This window comes from Antechinus flavipes, chromosome 4 (assembly GCF_016432865.1).
Source record: "Antechinus flavipes isolate AdamAnt ecotype Samford, QLD, Australia chromosome 4, AdamAnt_v2, whole genome shotgun sequence".
Taxonomy (NCBI): Eukaryota; Metazoa; Chordata; class Mammalia; order Dasyuromorphia; family Dasyuridae; genus Antechinus; species Antechinus flavipes.
The window spans coordinates 460457931-460482673 of record NC_067401.1 but is presented as its reverse complement, the minus strand read 5'-3'; the positions used below and the strand labels follow the sequence as shown (position 1 = coordinate 460482673).

The 24743-nt window shown below is 40.9% G+C and overlaps 1 protein-coding gene across 5 annotated transcripts in view; it reads left to right on the top strand.

Moving 5' to 3' along the window:
- The first annotated feature begins 8994 nt into the window (after positions 1-8994).
- SGIP1 (SH3GL interacting endocytic adaptor 1) overlaps positions 8995-24743 on the top strand; it is a 278616-nt gene continuing 262867 nt past the window's right edge. For all 5 annotated transcript variants that reach the window (XM_051999484.1, XM_051999486.1, XM_051999483.1 and 2 more), the window contains exon 1: positions 8995-9205. In XM_051999484.1, coding sequence (XP_051855444.1) covers positions 9130-9205 — 76 coding nt within the window. In that variant the 5' untranslated portion in view covers positions 8995-9129. The remainder of the gene's footprint in view (positions 9206-24743) is intronic.

Sequence of the window (24743 nt, the reverse complement as noted above, 5' to 3'; positions counted from 1 at the left end):
GGGTGGGTGGATGCATGGGTAGATGGATGGATGGATAGATGGATGGGTAAATGGGTGGATGGATGAATGGATGGGTGGATAGATGGATAGATGGATGGGTAGGTGGATGGATGGATGGATGGGTGGATGGATGGATGGATAGATGGGTGGATGGGTGGGTGGACAGACAGATGGACACACAGATGGACGGGCAAGCAGCTTCATGGGAGGGCAGGAAAAGCTTCCTGCACAAGATGGGATTTGAACTGAGTCCTGAAGGAAGCAGAGTAACAGAAAAGGAGAGATGGGATCATTTCCAGAATACTTCCTTTCATTAGCAGTTTGGGCTCCCAGACCACCCTTGCTCAAGAGTGCCCCCAAGGGCTGCCCAAAGCTGCCAGATCACACTGGCTTCAGTGGCAGAAACACTGTCCCAAAGCTGGAATTGTTCAGCCAGTTCTTCTTTGAACTGGCTGGGTGACTCTGGGCAAATGTCCTCATTTCTCCAGCTCTCAGTTCTATGAGTGTCTATGTTTGAACAGGTCACTCAGTTTCCTCTTTTGTACAATGAAATGTTATCTTAGAAAAACCATTTAACTTCCCTGGGCCTCCGTTCCTTTTTCTGAAAAACGAGAGAATGGTCGGATTCCCTCCAGCTCTTGTCCTGTGACCCTTCCTTTCTCACATCTCCAAGATGATTATAGCCATTCCTCTGTTTAGCTCCCTTCCCTCCAGCCCCGTGTTAATCAAACTCCAGCCTCGGATGCCTGGCTCCTGTTGTTTAATCTGGGGGAGACAGCAACTGAGTCCAGAGGGCAGAAAGGGAAGGGGGTGACCAGGGCCACCCTGGGGGACCTATGAGGGGCTACTGAATTTTTCTTTTCAAATTCTCTCTATCTCATGAACTAATACTTTAAAGGTTACAAAATACTTTCTTCACAACGAACCCATATGTATATATGTGTATGCACCTACTGTATACTTGGTAAATGTACCATATGTAGGCAGGAAGAAAACAGGAAAGAGGAGGGAGAGGGGAAGAGATTGGGGTGAGGAGAAGAAGAGGGAGGATGGGGACAGATGGGGGTGGGGGAGAGAAAGCAACAGAGAGACAGACATACAGAGAGAAATAGAGAGAGATAGAGAGATAGACACAGGCAGACAGGGACACAGAGACAGACAGAGACAGAGATTCAGAAATAGAGAAAGACATAGAGATAGAGACAGAGAGGAGAGAGACAGAGATACAGAGATAGAGACAGAGACACAGAGAGACAGAGATAGAGACAAAGATAGGCAGAGACAGAAGGACAAATAGAGACACACACAGACACAGAGAGCAGAGGTAGACAGACTCAGAGAGAGACAGAGACAAGGAAAGAGAGAATTTCTAAAGAAAGAGAAATGATGACAAGCATTATGCTAAACATTGGAGATATAAGGATAAATTAGGACTGTCCCTGCCCTCAAGCAGCTTACCATTTAATAGGCGAACATAACACTTAAAGGGGACCTAGAAAAAGAGTGAGAAAGCCCTTTAAAGTGTGGTGTGGAAGATGAAGGCTTAATTCTGCTCGAGAAAGGGAGTTCTGAGTTGCAGTAGGGCTAAAGCTAACTGAATGTACTAAGTCATCAGGGGAATGGAGGTACTTACAGCCTGGAGCAAAAGGAAGGAACGGAAGAAAGGAGGGAGGGAGGGGGAAACGGAAGGAAGGAAGAGAGGGAAGAAGGAAGCAGGGGAGACAAAAAGGGAGGGAGGAAGGGAAGGCATCTAGCCATATTTTTTCCCACCTGTTAATTTCATTTTTATTTTTACTTTTCATAATAATAGCTTTTTTCCCCAAAAAATACACGCAAAGATAATTTTCAATACTCACCCTTGCAAAATCTTGTCTTCCAAAATTTTCCCTTTCCTTCCCCCTCAGACAGTAAGTAATCTAATATAGTTTAAACACATGCAATTCTTTTACATTTATTTCCACATTTATCATGCTGCACACACAAAAAAATCAGATCAAAAGGGAAAAAAACCCTCATTTTTTTTTTTTGTATGGTAAATGGACTGGTAAATTAGAAGTATTCCCCGGATGTTTGGTTTCATGATTTCAGTGTGCAATCTGGAAAAGTCCCTCATGATATCTCAGTTGACTCTTCAGGGCAGCACAACCAAGCGAATTTGTAACTCGTTAAGCAGCTCTACCCAGTGAATATTGGCTACAGATTACTGTGATCCCAGAGGGAGGTATCTAGTGGAAAGAAGTTGAGCTCTGTCCTTGGTCTCACCCCATTCAACTTTTTTTTTTTTCAATCAAATCAGTGAATCAGATGATGATGGTGAGGGCATGTTTATTAAATTAAGACCTGAGATAAAGCTAGGAAGAATAAATATTTTGCTAGATAGCAGTCAGAATTCTAAATGATCTTGGCAATTTAGAAATAAGCAAAAGAAGTTGAAATTTAACAAAGATAAATATTAATCCTGTTTGCATGTTTCTTTTTAAGTTAATTATGTAAGAATAGAATAGGGAAGTCCTCATATAGGAGCAATTCATGTCAAAAAGGCCTTGAGGTTTTAATTAATCACAAGCTCAAAATGAGCCAAGAGAGTAGTCTAATTCATTTAAAATGTTAATGATGTGCTAGTTGCATTAGTGGAAGTCATGTTTGAAATCAAAGAGCTAATTGTCCCACTGTACTTCATATTAGACCCATGACAGCAGAAGCATTTGGTCCAGTCCATTCTTCTTTAAGGTTCATTGAGAGAGCAGAGACTCTGAAGGAGGAAGAGAGGGTTAGAAACTATGTGACGTTGTATAAGAAATGACTGAGTAACTTGGATTTGGTCTAAACAGGAGGAGACTTGGGGGAGAAAATGGGGGCAATGATGGATGGCTACCGTCAAATGTATGAAGGTATGTCAGATGAAAGATGGATGAGACTAATTCCAGGGGTGATCCAAATGCCAGAAATAGGGCTGATGTGGGGAGATTAGAAGGAGAGGGCTTCCAGCTTGGAAGAAACAAGGCTTTCTGAAAGCAGGTTAGCGCCTAAGGGTCAGCAATTCCCTAACAAGGCACCGTCCAAGTCCCTTCCAGCTCAGAGACACCACAGATGCGGATTTTTGCTTGATAGCTTCTTGCTCCCTACCAGATACTCTGACCACGTCCCTCCCTATCACTCTTTGGATTATCCTCCATTTCCCTACACTGATCTATTTTCATTAACAACGACAGCCCCAATTACATTTTAACATTGACGCCTCCTAGTATTCTCCTGACATTGCATGTTTCAGATCCCCCTAGTGCTTCCTACATCACCTCAAAGCCAATTTACAACCTGCCTTCAGTGTCGACCTATAGGAGCTTACCTGTACAATGATGGGGTTGGACAAACTGATCTCAAATCTCCCTTTCTACTCTATGTAGGCAGCCTATACTCGAAGAGAAATTTTATCTGCTGTTTTTCTGTATCACATCTGTATGGAACTTATGGTGGCAACCACTAAAACAAGAAGCCAAAGACATCAATGTTTGGTCTTCAGATCCACTTGTTATGTAGAGTATCATAGGGGTTTCTTTTTCCTTTGTGCCATGAGTTGATCTAGATGGTCATTTTCAACTCTAATTTCAGGGATTGTTTTTTACTCAGATATATCAGAAGAAAGGAACAAGATGACTCTTCTAGAGATATTTAACAAAGGAGAAATTAAGTAAGCATTGACATCATAGTGTTATGTAACCTGAGCTATAACATTTTAACAATATAACTCATAATAAAAGTGGAGAAACCAAAAATAAATAAGTAAATCACGTCTCTGTTGTTGGTGGGAAAACAGATGCTCATTGCTCATGTCATTGCTCATGTCAGAGAAAGGTCAGTGACACACTTTTGGAAATTGGAGATTACCACACTTTTTTTTTTTCATTTTGGATTACTGGAAAAAGGAGAAATTTAGGTTGGAACAACCTGATCTTTGAAGAAAATCTTTAGCTATAGGACCCAAGGAGTAGTGAGCTGGTAATCAGGATACCTGGATCCTGATTCGGCTCAGCAAATAACTTGCTTGAGTAGGAAAAGAACTCCCTCTCTGGTCCCCATTGTCCTTGGTTACTAAAATGAGAAACTGGACAAATTGGAGTATATCTCCCTCTCCTCTTGTCTCATTGAGGCCCTTCATTGGGATTAAAAAAGAAACTCCTCTGTTTGACACTGGAAGCTCTTTACATTGATTCCTTCCCAACTTTCCAGCCTATTTGCACATAATCCCCTTCCCCATCTTGTGTTTCAGTTAATTGGCTGATTTTCTGTTCTTTCCTCTCCTATCTCCTTACCTTGATCCTAGCTGATGCTTGTGCTTAGAATGCTCTCCTCAGAAGCAGGCAGATGATGCTGTAGATAGAACCCTGGCCCGACCTCAGTCCAAATCCGGCCTCAGACGTGACACTAGGCAAGTCACTTCACCGCTACATGCCTCTGATTTCTCAATGTAAAATGGGGATAGTAAGACCGACCTCATACATTGTCATGAGGACGAAATGATATAGTATTTGTAAAGTGCTTAGTATAACACCCAGCACAGAGTAGGTACCATGTAAATGCTAGCCATTGTTGTTATTGTTGTTGTTATTTATAAACAATAAAGACAATCAGAGAAGGTTTCTTGTAGAAGGTAAGATTTTTGGCTGGAACTTGAAGGAAGCCAGGAGCTGGAGACGAGGAGAGAGAAAATACCAGACAGGGACAGGCGGTCAAAGAAAATGTTCTAATAACAAGAGATGTCTTGTTCATGAAATAGCAAGGACGACATTGTCATTAAATCAAAGAATACACAGAAAGATTGAAGATGTAAGAAGACTGGAAAGGTTGGAGAGGGTCAGATTTGAATGCCAAACAGAAGATTTTATATTCAATCTTAGAGGTGATAGGGAGCCACAGGAGTTTGAGTAGGGGGATGACAAAGTTACATCTGCATTTTAGGAAGATCACTGATAGCTAAGTGGAGGAGAGAGTGAATTTGGCAGAAACTTGAGCTGGAAGAGCAACCAATAACTATTGTAAGAATCCAAAAATGAGGAGTTAAATCAGGATGATCAGAGGAAAAAAGAAAGTGCATATGGGACATGAGAGAAAGGAAAACTGGCAGAATATGGCTTGTGGGTGGAGATTAGAGAGAAAGTAGGAAGTCAATGGTAATAGGTAGGTTTGGCACTCAGGTCATTGGGAGAATGGGAGGCTTTGTAATTGCAATAGGGGATTTAGGAAGAGGGGAGGATTCGGGAGGAAAGATGACCAGTTTGGTTTCGGATATTGAATTTCAAATATATGCAAAATGCAAAAAAGAAAAGAACTTAAGTAGTAAAGCATTTTAGAACATCAACTATCTAAACTAATCAAAATAAAATGTTTGAATGTTTAAGGAACTATCTTAATGATTATCTAAAAATGTGAATGTTTAAAGAACATCTTAGTTAAATGAACAAAACTTAATTATCTAAAAGTTTGGATGTTTAAGGAACACCTTATATGAACAAAACTTGATTATGTAAAAGTTTGGATGTTTAAGGAAAACCTTACTTATATGAACAAAAAGGTTCATCCCCCAAGGTTCTAAAGAGCCAAAATTTTTGCTCTGTGTTTTTCTTCTTTTTTGTAAAGAAATTCTATGTTCAAGATCATAGTATATTGGTTAAAGACCTTCTAATTTATCTTTTAGGGAGACAGGAACACCTAGCATTCTTGTCACCTAATGGGATTTTTATGTAAATTAAGTTCTATGTGACCTTACTTTTAAAAGGTATACAGAATTAATATATTTATTGTCTAACTGACAATTGGAGATTCAACTCTGGGGGTTCAGAAAAGGGTTAGGACTATGTCAGTAGATTTGCAAATCATTTGACTCAGTGGATAAAGCCCTGAGTTCAGAATCAGAAACACTCATTCATCTTCCTGAGTGCAAATCCAGCCTCAGACAGTTACTGGCTGTGTGACCCTGGACAAGGCACTTATCGCTGCTTGACCCAGTTTCTCACCTGCAGAATGAACTGGAGAAGGAAATGGTAAACCTCTCCAGAATCATTGCCAAGAAAACCCCAAAATGGGATCACAAAGAGTTGGACATAGCAGAAAGGATTCAGCAAGAACAAAATAATCAATATAGAGATGATAACTCTATGGAAAGATGATAACAACTCCATGGAAACTAATGAGATCACCAAGTGAAACAGTATACAGAGAGAAGAGAACCAAGGACCCAATTTTGGTGTGACCTGAATAAGGATCCATCAAAGAACACTTAGTAGTTAGACACATGGAGGGAAAGACCAGAACAAAATAGTTTGATGGAAACCTAGAGAGAAGAAAGTATTTAAGAAGTGGAGGCAGGTTGACAGTGTCATCAAGGACAATAAGAATTGAAGGTGAGAAGGTCATTAGATTCAACAATTAAGAGATCATTGTTAATAATGACTCTCAACAAATGAGATAACATCTATGGAATATATGTAGTAGGTGCTCGATAAATGCAATTCATTTCCTCACCTACTCTTTTGGAGAGAGCATTACATCCATAACTTATTCAGCCATTTTCCAACTGATGGGCATCTATTCCATTTCCAGTTCCTTGCCACTACAAAAAGAGCTACTACAAACATTTTTGCACATTTGGGTCTTTTTCTTTTTTATGATCTCTTTGAGATACAGACCCAGTAGTAACACCACTGGATCAAAGTGTATGCACAATTATATAGCACTTTAGATGACATAGTTCCAAATTGCTCTCCAGAATAGTTGGATCATTTCACAATTCCACTAACAATGAATTAGTGTTCTACTTTTCCCATATCCCCTCCAACATTAATCATTACTTTTTTCTGTCATGTTAGTATGAGATAATATCTCGGAGTTGTCTTAATTTGTATTTTTCTAATCCAAAATGATTCTGACCATTTTTGATATGACTAGAAATGACTTTAATTTCTTCATTTAAAAACTCTCTGTTCATATTTTTGTCTATTTATGAATTGTAGAATGACTTTTATTCTTATAAATTTGGCTCACTTTTCTATGTTTTAGAAATGAGGCCTTTATCACAGAAACCGGCTGTAAAAATTGTTTCTGCTTCTCTTCTAATCTTGGTTGCACTAGTTTTGTTTGTGCAAAACCTTTTTTTAATTTAATGTAATCAAAATTATCCATTTTGCATTTCATTAATGTTTTCTAGTTCTTCTTTGGCCATAACTTCCTCCCTTCTTTACTGATTTGACCCGTTTACTATCTATCTTTATAGATATCTTTATATCTAAATCATGAACCTATTTTGACCTTATCTATGTATGGGGTGTCTAAAATTTGGTCAATACCTAGTTTTTGCCATACTATTTTACAATTTTTCCAACAATTTTTGTCAAATAGTAAAGTTTTATCGCAGAAGTTGTAATCATCAACTATTGTGTCTTGTGTACCTAAACTATTCCACTTATCCACTACTCTTATTTCTTAACTATTACCAAATAGTTTTGATGACTGCCACTTTATAATATTGTTTTAAGTCTGGTACAGCTAGGCCACCTTCGTTTGCATTTTTGCATTAATTTCTTTGATATTTTTGAACTTTTCTTCTCCCAGATGTATTTTGTTATTTTATTTTTAGCTTCATAAAATATTTTTGGCAATTTAATTGGCACCAAATAATAGATTAAATTAGGGAGAATTGCCATTTTTATTATATTAGCTTGGTCTACTCATGAGCAATAGATATTTTCCCAATCGTTCAGATGTAACTTTGTGTGAAAAGTAGTTTGTTATTGTGTTCATATAGGTCTGGCTTTGTCTTGGTAGGTAGATTCCCAGATATTTTATGTTGTCCATAGTTATTTTTAAATGGGATTTCTCTTTCTATCTCTTGCTGAACTATGTTAGTAACATACAGAAATACCAAAATGTATGTGAGTTTATTTTATATCCTGCAACTTTATAGTTGATTCTCGAGGATTCTCTAAGTATATCATCATATCATCTGCAAAGAGTGATAGTTTTACTTCTTCATTACCTACTCTAATTCCTTCAATTTATTTTTCTTAAAAAGAAAAATCTTATTCTGATCTAAATTCAAGTCTGATCTTACTCAACACATTAAAGCACCAAGAGTATGAGAATAAAAATTCATGGGGACTTACTGGCATTCCTATTCCCATTCCTATTTATCTCAAATCGAACCGACATATCTATCAAGTACTTACTATGTGCAAGATGCTGTGCTAAATGATGGGGATGCAAAGATAGGATACAAGAGATAGACCATACCCTGAAACACTTTACAATCTCTTTTGGAGATGGAATGAGGCCTCAAGACTTGTAGAAAAGAGAATATTTCAGTATCATGGAATCAGAGGAATGACAGAACCGTGGATCTAATCACGTCTGTCTGTCACATATACACATACATACCTTTTAATAAATTCTTATTAAGGTAAGGATCAAAGATGTAAACTCTTTTGTTTTTAAAGCTTCCAACACACGTGAAGGGTCATTATCTTTCTTTTCTTACATATTATTCTCCTCTATATGCTACAAGTTCAGACATATTGGCTTACTCACCATTCCCAGAACACAACGCAAGAACCGAGCACCGTACTCTAGGTGTGGTCCATCCAGAGCAGAAGACATCTCTTATGTTCTGATCATTGTGCCTTTCTTAGAGTAGGATCAGATAGAAATTTTGGCCAAAATATTACAAGTCTGGGCAGAGAAATTACAGTTTTCTGATAGCGAGTTATAGTTTCCTAAATCAGCCAGGTCATTTTATAAAAGAACAGCTCTCTACCCGATAAAATGAAAAATGATTTCAGTAAAATGAAAAAAAAAATGCTCTATTATGGGAAGGGCATGACAGATGTTATTCCCTGAGTCCAGCTGTGTGATTTACCACAGGATGTTGTCACAGCAATGGCTATTGCTTATGACATCACAGGGTGATAGTGGTCATCATTTTTAACTGAAGGAAGAGTTGTATTTCTCCTCCAAAGGTAACAGGGATGGACTTAGCCATGGCCCATGGCCATCTGATTTACTAACAAAGTGGAAGATGGTCAGCCCTAAGAAGGACAAGGAATATCTAAGCAAAGTTGGGGCTCAAGTACAGGTCCATGGATGGCTCTTTATCAAGACCACATAGATACAATGAGCCATTTTAAGGAGGATGGATCAATACTTCAGAGAAAAGGAGGTAAGAAGGAAGTATTTTGTTAAGATGTTTGAAGTAATGAAAAATAGGAAGGTGGGATATATCAAACATAATAAGAGGATACTCAAATCTCTCAGCAAAAGAAGGTAAGTTACACAGGTAGCCTTAACTTATGCAATGAAAATATTAGAAATAATATGGAGGCAGCAGTTTCTTTCAAAAGGTATTATAAATTGCTTTCAACATACACTAATTGATAGCGTGTTGGGCTCAGAGCCAGGGAGATCAGGGTTCAGATCTTGTCTCAGATTCCTATTAACTGTGTGACCATTGACAAATTATTTAATTACTGAGCCTCGGTTTCCCTGTGTGTAAAATGGAGATCATCATATTTAAATTGTCAATCATATTATTCGAGGCTCAGATGTGATATTTGTCAAATACTGCATAAATATCAAGGTCTTTTATTTTAATTAGTGTTAAATTTGGCATCAGAATTACAGAATGATAGAATCTCAATTCAAGCCCCACATTTTTAAGAACAATACTCCCCTCTGAAATCCCCCTTACTTATGAACCTTTGCTCCAGCAAAAAAAAAATCTATTCTTCTCTTCTACTGTTCTAATCATTAGGACATTTTGCCTTAAAATGAACTTTAAAAGGAATATCTACTTTTCAAGAGTGTCCTTCTCTCCAGCATATTTTAATTATCAGTTATTCCCTCTTTTTTCGTGGTAACACTTCTTCTGTGGATTCTAAGTCTTGTATCCTGCCAATTATTTCTGAGTGTAAAGTGAGCTTTTTTTTCCACAAATTCCTCTTTTTCAGTTCCTTTTTCTTTTTAAACCATTCAGATGAATCCTGTGTGATGGCATTCTTTCCTGTGAATCGACAGAATCTTCTGTCTGGGTGTTGATTAATTTTCATTTGTGTTATTGTACACACACACACATCCGTATTTGTCTGGTTTGATTGTGCTCATGGTTTATAATTTTCTTCTTCCTGAAATCTTTAGTAATTTCAGTCTTTTTCTTTAATTTCCCCTGTTGCTCCCTTTCTGACTCTCCTCTCTAAAGGTGGTTTTCTCACATTGTCAGCCACCTTCTACTCTCTGCAATTTATGGTTCCCGAGCCTTGGTCTTTACCTCAGATGTTTCTGAGTGGGGAGAGCAGGAGCAGAAAGACCCCGGACTCTTCCTATTAGTCATGTACATATCCTGCCCCCTCTGTTCTATTGCATATGGAATCTTGGGCAAGTTTCTGCCATTTGGAATTTGGATCTCCATGGGCCCAGGTGGAAGTCTGGAGTGGGTAGGAAGGTCAGGGATTCCATTTCTGTTGGAAGCTCCTGGGGTGGGCTTGTGCAGCCTTGCTGTTGGGAACATGATGGATGAAAGGGAAATGGATGCTGAGTGAGTGATTACTTCATTTGGGCTCATGGAGCCCTAAGCCACGGCAACAGCTGAAGATTGCTTTGTATCTTATATATAATTTCTATTTTGGGGGGATCATGAAAGTCAGAAAATAGTCCAGTCTTCCACGTGACCCAAAGTCTTTATCTCTCTATCATGCAACTTATCCTCATTATCCCTAATTTTACCCTCTGAAACCAATCAAACCAAGTGAAATTTCTCCTCTTTAAGACAACCATTCAAGTATTTGAAGGACAATCATCATGTTGCCCGAAAGTTTTCGTTTCTCAAGGCCAAACAGGCTCAGTTTTTCTAATCAATGATCCCAAAGCCTGGTCCAAGACCTTTCACCATTCAGTAGTTCTCAACATAAGGTCCCATAACCCCTGGACATCCTTGAGATCCTTTCCAGAGTTCTGCAAGGCTAAAATAATTTCATAATAAGAAGAAATCTAAATTTCTAAAATAATAAATAGCCAGAGATAAAATATAAGATCTCTTCAATAATTTTTAAGTTCCTTCATGAGAGTGTAAAGAGTTCTATATGCCAAAAAGTTGAGAACTGCTACTCAAGCCAACAAGGAAGTGTCCTTCATAATTTTTGAGATTGAACCAAAATTAGATGGATATAACATAATGAAGCATTTAAGTGGGTCATAAGTCAAGTTAATCAATGCTATGGGAGCTCTGGAGAGCTCCAGATCATTGAGCAACTGGTTGTTGTATTCCCCACTATTTTGGTGGTTTCCTACTGTTCCTCTTGCTTTCAGAGAAAAATAAAAATTCCTCAGCCTGGCATTCAAGGTTATAATCCAACACTCATCTACCTTTCCAGATTTATGTCATGTTTTTCTTCTTTCTGTTGGATGACTAGCTTTTCACCAGCCTCAACATCCCATGTCCCGCTCGGTGCATTGGCCCATGATTAACATTCATTCCCTTTTCCTGCCTACTTCTCCAAATTCTTATCTTCTTTCAAGTTTCAAGGTGTCTGAGGTGTTCCAGTATTCCACTGATCAGTGGTCTCATGGATGTGGGTATTTCCTGCAATGATGAAATTGCTTCCATCCATGCTTGCCCAGTCCATGCAACTTTCTTCCAGCCAGTTTTCATGTCTTTCCTCCCATAAATTCTAATCTTTCTCATATCTTGCAGATGATGAGTAGATACCAACATACAACAAGGCTGGCTGACCATAACCCTCAATTTTTACTGACCATTTTACATGGCTAGCTCATCTTTTTTCCCTGTCAAATGCACTTTTTAATTCTTATCTGTGGTTTTTACATAACCTAGAGTTTCCTTCCCTTATCCTTTTTCCCTCCCTCTTCCTCATTCTCTCATATAATAAAGAGTTTTTTAAAAATAACTTTTTATTGACAGAACCCATGCCAGGGTAATTTTTTACAGCATTATCCCTTGCACTCGGTTTTGTTCTGACTTTTCCCCTCCCTCCCTCCATCCTCTCCCCCAGATGGCAAGCAGTCCTTTACATGTTAAATAGATTACAGTATATCCTAGATGCAATATATGTGTGCAGAACTGAACAGTTTTCTTGTTTCACAGGGAGAATTGGATTCAGAAGATATAAATAACCCGGGAAGAAAAACAAAAATGCAAACAGTTTACATTCATTTCCCAGTGTTCTTTCTTTGGATGTAGCTGCTTCTGTCCATCCTTGATCAATTGAAACTGAGTTAGATCCAGAAATCCACTTCCATCAGAATACATCCTCATATAGTATCATTGTTGAGGTATATAATGATCTCCTGGTTCTGCTCATTTCACTTAGCATCAGTTCCTGTAAGTCTCGCCAGCCTCTCTGTATTCATCCTGTTGGTCATTCCTTACAGAACAATAATATTCCATATTCATATTCCACATTCATATACCACAATTTACTCAACCATTCTCCAATTGATGGGCATCCATTCATGTTCCAGCTTCTAGCCACTGCAAACAGGGCTGCCACAAACATTTTGGCACATACAGGTCCCTTTCCCTTCTAATAAAGAAGTTTTTTAAAGAAAAAAGAGAAGAGAGAAAAATCCAGGCGTACCAATCAATAAATCAACAAAATGATAATAGCTATAATTTATAAAGGTCTTAAAAATTTGAAAAACGCCTTACATATATTATCTCCTTTGATCCTTACAATCCTAGGAGATAGATATGCTTATTATCTCCATGCTAGAGAGGAGGAAATTGAGGCTGAGAGATTAAAGTAACTTGCTCAGGATCACACTACTACTGTTTGAAGCAGAATTTAAATGTTTTATTCACTCACTGAGAAATCTAAAAATAAATGCAATGTTCTATAACCTGATACTCCCCTCCCTTCCATATGTATATACAGACTTCTCTACCTCTTTCCCATGCTTCCATTAATGAGAGATGGAGAAAGTGGGATGAACCTCTTTCTAAGTCTTCTTTGTTAATTCATCATTTACAATAAGTGTTTGCCCATGGCCACTACGAACCTCTCCTTTGGCCTCTGAGCAGTTCTCAGTACTATGGCATTCCATGATTTGAGACCATCCAATGACACCTGAGGAATATTGATTTATGGGTCTTTCTTTGGGATCATTAAAAAAAAACTATGTAATTTCTCAAAGCCCATTCAGTCCACTCCATTCCTCCACTGAGGATCTTGTCCATTGTCCAGGTAACATGGAGAGCCAAGATACACGTACTCCCTGTTAAGCTCCAGAGACCATCCATCCACTTTCATAATAGATTTTTCTTTTTTTTTCCTATAGTCATAATTGGGCCTAGCCATTTTTAGTGGTAGGGATCTCATTTAGGAGACTCTACAATGTCCAAGAAACTTGAATCTTCCACATGCTCATTTCTGCCTGTGGATGATATTATATTGAGTTCTTCAAACCTTTGAATATCAAACCTCCAGGATATACAAAAACTGGGAGACCCAGAAATGGACATGGCATCCTACAATTATTACTGATGATCTCTGCTTGCCAAAGAGCATTTTCTTTTTTTATATAAAGCTTTTGATTTCAAAACATATGTGTGGATAATTTGACAACACTGAACCTTGCATAGCTGTGTTTCAGATTTTCCACTCTTTTCCCCCATCCCTTCTCCTAGATGGCAAGGAATCCAATATATGTTAAACATGTTAAAATATATGTTTAATCCAATATGTATAAACATATTTATACAATTCTCTTGCTGCACAAGAAAAAATAAGTTCAAAAAAAAAAAAGAAAGTAAATGAGTAAGAAAACAAAATATAAGTGAACAACAACAAAAAGAGTGAGAATGTTATGTTGTGGTCCACACTCAGTTCCCACAACCTCTCTTTGGGTGTAGATGGCTCTCTTCATCACAAAATCATTGGAATTCGCTTCAATCACCTCATTGTTGAAAAGAGCCATGTCCATCAGAATTGTCATATAATATTGATGTTGCCGTGTACAATGATCTCCTGGTTCTTCACACTTCCCTCAGCATCAGTTCCTGTAAGTCTCTCCAAGCCTCTCTGAAATCATCCTGCTGGTCATTTCTTACAGAACAATAATAATCCATAATACTCATAGACCATAACTTATTCAGCCATTCCCCATCGGATGGGCATCCACTCAGTTTCCAATTTCTGGCCACTACAAAAAGGGCTGTCACAAATATTTGTGCACACATGGGTCCCTTTCCTTCCTCTAAGATCTCTTTAATAGAAACATTGCTGGGTCAAAGGGAATGCACAGTTTGATGGCCCTTTAGGCATAATTCTGAATTGCTCTCCAGAATGGTTGGATCCATTCACAACTCCACCAACAGTGCATCAGTGTCCCAGTTTCCCCACATCCCCTCCAACTTTTGTCCTTGTCTTTTCCTGTCATTTTAGCCAATCTGAGAGGTATGTAGTGGTAGCTCAGAATTGTCTTAATTTGCATTTCTCTTTTCTCTAAAAACTAGAAATAGTTTTTATTGGTGGGAAATGGTTTCTATTTTTAGAAATATGACCCATTTCTCTCTGTATTTGAGAAATGTCACTTTTATCAACAAAACTTGCTGTAAACTTTATTTCATTTTCCTGTTTTCCTTCTTAATTTTGGTTCCATTCATTTTGTGATATTTTCTCTCTCGTTTGGTCATAAATCCTTTTCTTATCCAGAGATTTGATAAGAACATTTTTCCATGGCTCTCTAATTTATTTATAATATCATCCTTTATGTTTAAATCATATATCCATTTTGACTTTATCTTGGTATGCTGTGTGAGATAGTCTATGCTTAGTTTCTGCCAAACTTGTTTTCAATTTTCCCGCCAATTTTTGTAAAAACTTGAGTCCTTACACAAAAATCTCGAGTCTTTCAGTTTATCATCATTTACTATTGTGTATTAGGGATTTCTTAACCAGCACTAGATTGTTTTGGGTGATAATTGCTTTGTAATATAATTTGAAATCTGGAACTGCTAGGCCATGATTCTTAACCTTTTTTTGAAATCTTTATATTCTTGACCTTTTATTCTTCCAAATAAATTTTTGTTTTGTTATTGTTTTATTATTATTTTTCCTACCATTATAAAAATAATTCATTGGTAGTTTAATTGGTATACACCGAATAAAGTAATTTAGGTAAAATATTCATTTTTTATATTGGCTTTACCCATAAGCAATGGATATTTCTCCAATTGTATATCCAGCTATCTTTGTGTAAAAAAGCGTTTTGCATTTTTTTTTTCATTTGCTCCCTGACGGTGTCTAAGAAGTAAACTACAAAGTATTTTATAGTATCTGCTATTATTTTAGGTGGAATTTTTCTAAGTCGAGGTTTTGTTGGTACTATATAGGAATGGTGATGATTTAGGTGTGTTTATTTTATAGCTTGCAACTCTGATGAAGCTATTCATTTTTTTTTGTTTCAACTAATTTTTAAATTAGTTCTCTTAAAATTCTCTAAGTATAACATCATATTATCTGTAAAGAATGACAGTTTTATTTCCTTGCTGACTAGTTTATAATTTCTTTATCTTGCCTTATTGCTATAGCTAACATTTCTAGTACAATATTTAATAATAGTGGTGATAATGGCCTCCCTTTCTTTCATCCCTAATGTTTTTGTAAAGGTTTTTAGCTTATCTGCATTATATATAATGCTTGCTGATGGTTTGAGACAGATATCACTTCCCATTTTAAGAAAGGCTCCATTGATTCGTGTTTTCCTTATGTTTTAAAATAAGAATCAGTATTTGTATTTTGTCAAAGGCTTTTTCTCATCTATTGATATATATTTTTCTTATTTTTGTTATTACTATGGACAAGTATGCTAATAGTTTTCCTAATAATAAATCAGCCTTACTTTCCTGATAAAATTCCACATAGTCACAGTGTATTATCTTTGTGTGGTATATTTGCTATCTCTTGCTGGCATTTAGGAAAAAAAATGCATCAATATTCATAAAAGAAATTGATCTAAATTTTCTTTCTCTGCTTTTGCTCTCCTTGGTATAAGCATCAAAAACATATTCATGTCTTAAAAGAAATTTCTTAGGACTCATTTGCCTATTTTATTCAAATAGTTTATACACTATTGGGATTAATTGTTTCTAAATGTTTGACAGAATTCACTTGTAAATTCATTTGACTTTGAAGATTTTTTTTCTTAGGGAAATCATTCATTGTTCAATTTCTTTTTGTAAGATGGCATTTGAATGATCTATTTCCTCTTCTGTTAATCTGGAACAGTATATATATATATATATATATTATTCATCCATTTTATTTAGATTTTCAGTTTTGTTGGCATATAATTGAGCACTAATAATTGCTTTATTTTCATCTTCATTGCTGTTGTATTTCTTTCTTTTTGATATTAGTATTTTGATTTTCTCCTGTCTTTTATTGTTTTGGTTCCCCAAAAAAACTAACTCCTGATTTTATTTTTTAATTCAGTGGTTGTTGTAGTGTTGTTTTACCGTCAATTTTATTAAGCTCTCCTTTGATTTTTCAGGATTTCTTTTTGGTGTTTAATTGGAGATTTACATTTTGTTCTTTTTATAGGATTTTTTAAAAGTTGTGTCCAAATCATTAATCTACTCTTGATTTTGTTTGATGTCTATATTCTTTAAAAAAGCCTTTAGAAATGTAAAATTCCTGCCCCCTTCATTTTTTCCCCTTGAAGAGATTATATTTAGTTTTGCTGGGTCAATTATTTTTGATTGGTAAATCCATCTCTTTTGCCTTCTGATATATCACACTTTAAGCCCTCTGATGCTTTAATGTAGCTCCTAAATCTTGTGTGATCCGAACTGTGGCTTCATAATATTTAAATTATTTTCTTCTGGCTGCTTGAAGTATTTTCTCTCTGACTAGAGAGCTGTGGGATATGGCAACAATATTCTTGAGAGTCTTCATTTTGTGATATCTTTCAGGTATGACTGATTCTTTTGATTTCTATTTTACTTTCTGGTTCTAGGATATTGGAATAGTTTTTCTTGATAATTTCTTGAAATAATGATGTTGAGGATCTTCCAAGTAGTGACTTTCGGGTAGTCCAATAATTCTTAAATGTTCTTTCCTTGATCTCTCTTCCAGGTCAGTTATTTTACCACAAGATATTTCACATTTTCTTGTTTTTTTTCATGCTTTTGACTTTGTTTTATTGTGCCTTGATGTCTTTTGGAGTCATTACTTCCACTTGCCCAAGTGTAATCTTTAAAAAATTATTTTCATCAGCAGCATTTTTCCACTTGGTCAATATCATTTTCTTTGATATTTTTGGTGCCTCTTTGGTGCCAAGCTGTTAAATGTCTTTTCATAATTTTCTTCATTTCTCTTTCTTTACCTATTTTTTCTTCTTTGATTTTGGAAATCATTTTAGCTCTCTCAGAAATTTTTGTTGGGTTTATATGCAATTAACATTTTTTTCTGAGGCTTTGCTTATAGCTGTTTTGACTTCATTATCCACTTCTGAATTTGTGCCTTGAGCTTCTCTAACACCATAATAGCTTTTTATGGTAGAGTTATTTCCTTTCTTTTCTTTTCTTTTTGGCTCATTTCTCCAGCCTTTTTCTTGATTTTAAACATTTCTTCAAAGTTAAGCTCTGTTGATGAGGGAGGATTCTGACAAGATGGCAGAGTAGGTCAGTACATTTCTAGGTCTCCAGGTTTCCCCCACAAACAGAAAAATTTGCAGTTTCTTCATCCATCATCAAACTTTCCTCTTTGGTAGTGTCACTTGTGGTTCTGATTGTGCCCAGAACAGTCTGATTCGCTTTAGTAAAAGAGAAGATAAAGCTGTAGGTCAGTTTTACAAACTGTCCGCTTTTTCATTTCTTTATTTAAAAGCAACTTTGGCTGGTGTCTTTATATCACACTTATTTCTGGATACTTTTCCCCCATGCTCATTTCCATCCTGGTGGGAACTGAACTTCTCCTAATAAAGAAAACAAGCTCAGAAACAATTCATACAACGATAACTAACAACACACAGAATGCTCTGCCCTCCGGTTCCCTGCGCCTCTGCTGATTTCATTGTCCATTTTCCCTTTGCTCATTTATGATTTTGAGTCTTATTTTATAACATGTTCCTACCTCAGGTCCATCTTTTCTGTCTTAGCCCACTTCCACTTACTCCTGGATTGAATATGGTAATAACAATAGTAACAATTGCATTTGCATCATCACTTCAAGGTTTGCAGGAATATTGTGCATGTTATCCAGGGTTGACTGAATTGAAGGGTCTGTCAAGTTTTTAATTGATCTTCTTCATTCTCCATGATTGTGCCATATAAAGTTGTTATTTTCCTGCTTATCCTTATCAGAAGCCCTGCTCAGGGAGATGACCGTAGGGGCTCAGTTGTTTATATAGCCCAGTTCCTCCAAGCACCTTCATGAAAAGAGCCCACATCTTTTGGTCTTCTTGACACAGCCTTCCTAGGGACTGATTCCTGATAAACTCGCATTTCCCTTGTATTGAATGTCTTTAAAAAACAGATTTACAACCATGTTTGATGTCATAAACTATCCCAAATGCAAAAACTACTGAGTATGATCCTATAAACTCTGTATGTTTTCTGATTTCCCATGATTTTTGTGAGAAAGTCACAAGACCCTACAGTCACAGATTTGGATCTGGACCTTGAAGGACATCTACTCCAACTTCTCATTTTGGAGATGAGGAAACAGAGACCAGCATCCACTAGGTCCACCACACTGCTCAGTCAATTTGGATGGGGGTCAAGTCCTTCACTGACATGGCATTGTTGGTTACGGGACCCCCCTGAAGTACAGCAATAATTCAGTCAATGTTCATAGGTGCAGGAGAAATTCCAGAGCCAGAAGGGACCTTGGAGACCATTGAGTCCAGTCCCCTCACTTTATGGCTGAGAAGACCAAATAAAGTCCAAGGCGGTGATTGGTGATAGAAGCCATGTTGTACTTGGACCCCCTTCTGCCTCTCAGAATGCCAGTCCATTATCATGGGGAAGATGGGGGAAAGGTTGAATTTGTATTTATTTCTATTTCTTGGGTTGCCTAGTATCCAACCTTGTGCAGATAAGCACCTCCTTATTTTTCTGGCTGGCTCTGAGATCGCTAACACATTCTGTCACCAGGGACGTGCTTGGCGTCCTTCCAGGTGGGTAAGACTTGCCAGAGCTTGTGTTCCTCTAGCAGAGCCTTGGGAGAACCTTGGGTCACCTCCCCACCATGAGCCAAGGAAGCGCAAAGATTGATTTTGGAGGCTGAAGGTCTCCCGAACAGTCCGGCTTCTTGTTTTAAATCAAAAGGGAAAAAAAAAAAGATGAAGGGAACACTTTCCCTCTGTGTACTATAAAAGGGGAAAATGGCTATTTAAAAAGAGATTCATTTATTTTTGTTTCTCCCCAAAAGACAGTAACTTAAGAAAGCCTGGAGCCTTTTCTTGTGGGTCAGTGACCAGCAATGAAACAAAAATACTTAAAACTTGACCCAGAGCAAAAATTACTTAGGCAAACATTTGTGGGAAGACAAGGAGTTTTGGAATTGTGTGAGTGATGATCTCAGTTCAGTGGTAATGGCCTTCCATTTCTTTTCTTTTTAATCTTCTAAGGCAGGGCTTCTTAAATCTTTTCTACTGGCAACCCTTTTTTGCCCGAGAAATTTTTACATGACCCCAGGTATACAGGTATATAAAATAGGTATATAGATGAAACATTTACTGATGATAAATTGTAATTTCATGACCCCAGATGGGGCTATAAACCAGTTTAAGATGCTGGATTTCAAACCACTGATTCAGAAATCAGAGGACATGGTTTCAAATCCTGCCTCCGCCACTATGTTCTAGAACGAGTCATTTAAATCCCTATGAGCCTTAGTTTGCTTATTTGACGATGAGGGGAGAAGGGCAGAGTAGACAGTCTCTGGGTTTGTGAATCTAGAATCCTGTGTATCATGTAATTGTTAGGCATATTTGGGGGGATTCTGATAACTCTACTCCTACAAAGGAGAAAGAGCATCGTGTGATAGATAGAGTGTAGGATGAACATAGAGTAAGATGCGTGGTAAAATCAAATATTGTCATTTATAAGTGGTTAATCAGGATCAAGTCTCAGCCTCACTTTCCACCTCTGTAAAATGGGGTTTGTGATATTTGTAGGATCCACCCTTCAGAAGCTCAAATGAAGTAGCAAACATAAAGTGCTTTGCAACCACTACAATTCATGTAATTATTCGTTATCTGTTATTCATTATATTCGTCATTATCTCATATATAAAGATGAGATGTCCTTGCATGGGAAATGATACTTAATAAAGATCTGTTGTGAGAAATTCATAGGATCATGGCTTCTAGAGATCACTTGTCCATCTTCCTGCCCCCTAATTTAACAGTTGAGAATAATGAGGACCTGAGAAGTGGTTGCTTGTCCAAAGTGGAGAGTTATGATTGACAGCCAGGTCACCTGACCCCAAAGCCAAGAGTCTTGCCACTGTGCCACACTGAGGTAGCTCAACCCCTTCTGGGCTCCAGGAACGGAGCCACAATATGGCGCAGTGCAAAGGGCACGGGCTCTGTGGCTTATGTGAAATACCTGGAAGAGATCAGTGAATGGCCCGGGTCTCCGTTTTCTCCTCCGTAAAGCGATGGGGTTTGACGATGGCCCCTCCCTGTCTGCGTCTGTCCCTCTGTGTCACATCTGCCACAAGGCCAGCCATTTAACCCAGAATCGCCCGGGGATTTTCTCTCGGCTCTTCCGAGAGCAGGGAATCGCTCTCTCCATTACAAGCTACGGCCAGGACTGGATTTTCTGGTCCATGTTATCTCCTCTTCACCTCACGATAATCAGGTCCAGGATTGTCTGTCTGATAAGTCGGCGGTCCCTGACGAGCGCGTCTCAGAGGTGGTGAGCGATGGGGCGGGCAAGTTGGAGATAAGGAAGAAGTTGGCGAGGGACCATTCTTTCTTCCTACTTATTTTGGGAAGGTCTGCCAGAGGTCCGAGGGACTCGTCCAAATGGGAGAAAAGAGGAGCTTTGCCCTTTCTGGGTAAAGAGTGTGATGGGGAAGGCTTCAGGGAAGGTCACCCCAAGGGCCCAGGGGAAGGTGGAATCAGCCTGCTAGTGAGAACCCAGAGCAGGGATGGGCAGGAGGGGAGGGGAGATAAGGGAGGCGAGGCAGTCCTGCCGGGCGGTCAGGGACCAGGCCCAGGTCCGGAGGTTCCCACGGTCCCAGCCACTCTCCGTCTCCGTTAGGCTGGACCTGGCAACACTGAGATTGCCATCATCCCAGGCCCCCACGGCTAGAGGTGGAAGGTGGCCAGAGAAAGCACAAGCTGGGGTAAAGGTGCAGAAACGGCAAAGCGGGCAGGCTTACCGCCCCGCCTGTGAACCAGCCAGGGAAGGGCCTGGTCTGGAACCAGGAGTCCAGGCCCTGGGGAAGGAAGGAGCAAAGGCTGGATTGGAGCTCCAGACACGCAGGGGCCCATGGCAGCTGCTGACCAGCAAGGATGCAAAAGGGGGAAGCTTGGAGGCTCCGCAGGGAATCGCATCCACCACCTCCGGCTGATGGGAGGTTTGCTTAGGGCAGAGCTTCCTAAGTAAGTAATGCAGGGTCTGGGAGATTTTGTGCACGTCCATAAACACACGACATACAAATAACACACACACACACATGTCCACACTTATGTACATGTACATGTAGGCATGTACATGTGTGTGAATACAACACATATATAACACACATATATTTTAGACAATGATCGGATCTCAGAAAACTCTGCCTTCGCCATCTTGTGGCTGTCGTGGGGATGGTCACCATCCCAGGTGGTCTGATTTTCTCTCTTTCTTAACCAAGGTCCTGCTGTCCGTTTTCTTCTTGTCCCTGACTTTGGGCCCTTTTCATTCCACCCCTTTTGGATGTTGCCATCCCTCAGCTGCCTCTCACTCTGGAGTTTCTCCTGGCCCCTGGGGTCTCCTCCCCCTGGAACCATCCCTTCACCCCTGGGGCCTTGGAACACGGGAGGAGCTTTTCTCCGTCCCAGCCTCCTTCTCCTGTGCCTCCATACTGGGGAGGGTCCCGGAGAGGGACGCCCAGAGACATCATCCCCGCCAACAGGAGGCAGCCATGGCAGCCACGGCCAGACGCAATTTCCCTGGTGATGGGCGAAGCTTTAGCTCTGGTCTACAAAGGTGGGCCTGGCCCGTCCCCTAGCACAGGGCCTGGCCCCTCGGAACAGCTTGTCTCCTTCCTTCCTCTTCTGAAGCCGGGGGCGGGAGGAGGAATCACAGGCTTGTCACTTTGGACCATGATGTTCATCCCCACCTCTCTTCATCACTGAACAAGTGGAACTGGCCTGGATCATCTCATTGTTGGGGAGAGCCAGCCCATCAGGATTGATCATTGTATAATTTCGTTGTATAATGATCTCCTGCTGCAGCTCACTTCCCTCAGCACCAGCTCCTGTCTCTCCAGGCCTCCCTGAAATCTTCCCGCTGATCGTGTCTTACAGAACAATAATATTCCCCAACATTCATAGACAGAACTTATTTAACCAGTCCCCACTGATGGGCATCCCTCAGTCTCCAGTTTCTAACCACGACACAAAGGGCCATTTCTGCACGTAGACACACAGATCTCGAGCTTGGCCGGCATTCCCCCTCGGGTCCGGCGCTCTTCCCACTCTGTGCTCCCGCTTCTCAAAAGAAACCCCAGGACAAAACCGTCAGTCTTTCATCAAGTACAGCTTGGGCGTCTAGAGGCCACCGAGGATCCAGTGCTGGGTGTGGGGTCAGGAAGACCTGAATTCAAGTCCGGCTTAGTCCCTTACCGGCTGGGCAAGTTACCCTGCCAGCCTCAGTTTCCTGCTTTGTAAAACGGGGATGTAACAGTACCTACACCTCAGGGTTGTTGTGAGGATCAGACCTTAGCAGAGGGCTTAGCACAGCGCCTGGCCCGGGCAGGCTTAACTCAAAACTAGCTGGGATGGGGAAGCTGAGAAGGAGAAGCCGAGGAGGAGACAGAAGGACGGAGCGAAGGGAGACCCGGTGCTTCCTGCCTGGCCGTTAGCTTCCATCTGCTGAGGCTGTATCAGTCGTCGCCTCCTGGACCGTGTCTGTGCACAGACGGAGACCGGCGAGGGACCTTGTGGGCCACGAGCCTGACCTGCTCTGTCTATGGGAGCCCAAGAGTTCTTCCTTGTCTGTCACCCACTTTCTGGGACCAAACTAAGAATTAAGCATCAAGTCAAGTGGTGAGGGCCCTCAGATACCGAATGTTTCCTGGGCTTTTCCAAGTCACTTGACCCCAATTGTCTCAGCAAAAAAAAGTCAAGAATTAAAAGGGCCATGTGGGCCCATTGTCCTGGACAGGTAGGTTTGCAGGTGCCCTGTGTTCCCTTAGGGTCACAGCCGGCTGGAAGAACGGAGAGCCCTTCTCACCCCGAGGAATGAGATTTGTGTGTGTTTGCACATGTCCATTTGTGTGTGTGTATACACAGCCATATCTGCCTATTTATAAACATACACAGACATAGCTATATACATACATGTATACACGTGTGCTTACATGCAGATCCCCCGCGGCCCTTCTCTCTCTCTCAGACTCAGAGCTGTAATCGGCCCAGGCCCTGTCCCTCAGCTCCATCCCTTAGCTCCGCCCCTCGGCTCCATCCCTTAGCTCCGCCCCTCGGCTCCATCCCTTAGCCCCGCCCCTCGGCTCCATCCCTTAGCTCCGCCCCTCGGCTCCATCCCTTGGCCCCGCCCCTCGGCTCTGCCCCTTGGCTCCATCCCTCGGCTCCGCCCCTCGGCTCCATCCCTCGGCTCCTCCCCTCGGCTCCATCCCTCGGCTCCGCCCCTCGGCTCCATCCCTCGGCTCCGCCCCTCGGCTCCATCCCTCGGCTCCGCCCCTCGGCTCCATCCCTTGGCTCCGCCCCTAGGCCCCGCCCCTCGGCCCTGTCCCTCAGCTCCATCCCTTAGCTCCGCCCCTCGGCTCCATCCCTTAGCCCCGCCCCTCGGCTCCATCCCTTAGCCCCGCCCCTCGGCTCCATCCCTTGGCCCCGCCCCTCGGCTCCATCCCTTGGCTCCGCCCCTCGGCTCCATCCCTTGGCTCCGTCCCTTGGCTCCGCCCCTCGGCTCCATCCCTTAGCTCCGCCCCTCGGCTCCATCCCTTAGCTCCGCCCCTTGGCTCCATCCCTTAGCTCCGCCCCTCGGCTCCATCCCTTGGCTCCGTCCCTCGGCTCCGCCCCTCGGCTCCATCCCTCGGCTCCGTCCCTCGGCTCCATCCCTTGGCTCCGCCCCTCGGCTCCATCCCTCGGCTCCACCCCTCGGCCCCGCCCCTCGGCCCTGTCCCTCGGCTCCCTCAGAGGCAGGGGAGGCGAGTTTCTCTTGCGTTCCCCATCTCCACCACCCCCTGTGGCCACATACAGGAGCCCCCTCCTCACTGTGCCCAGCCCCCACCCCCATCCCATCTTCCCTGCAGCTCCCAGAGCCTCACATGAGCTTGACGGTCCCTCCCGGCTCTAAGTAGATCACGATGCTAACAGTGAGCGCCAGCTCAGCCCCTGCTGCAGCTTAAGTCACCAGTCAGCAGTTATTTAATGACCATGTGGCGGATGCTGAGACGAGGGCAGCACGGTCCTCCCGCACAGAGCGCCAGGGTGCTCCCTCCGCTGGCCCTCTGGAGTCCAGAACTCCTCCCTCCGGGTTCCTCCTTTTCTTCGCGTCC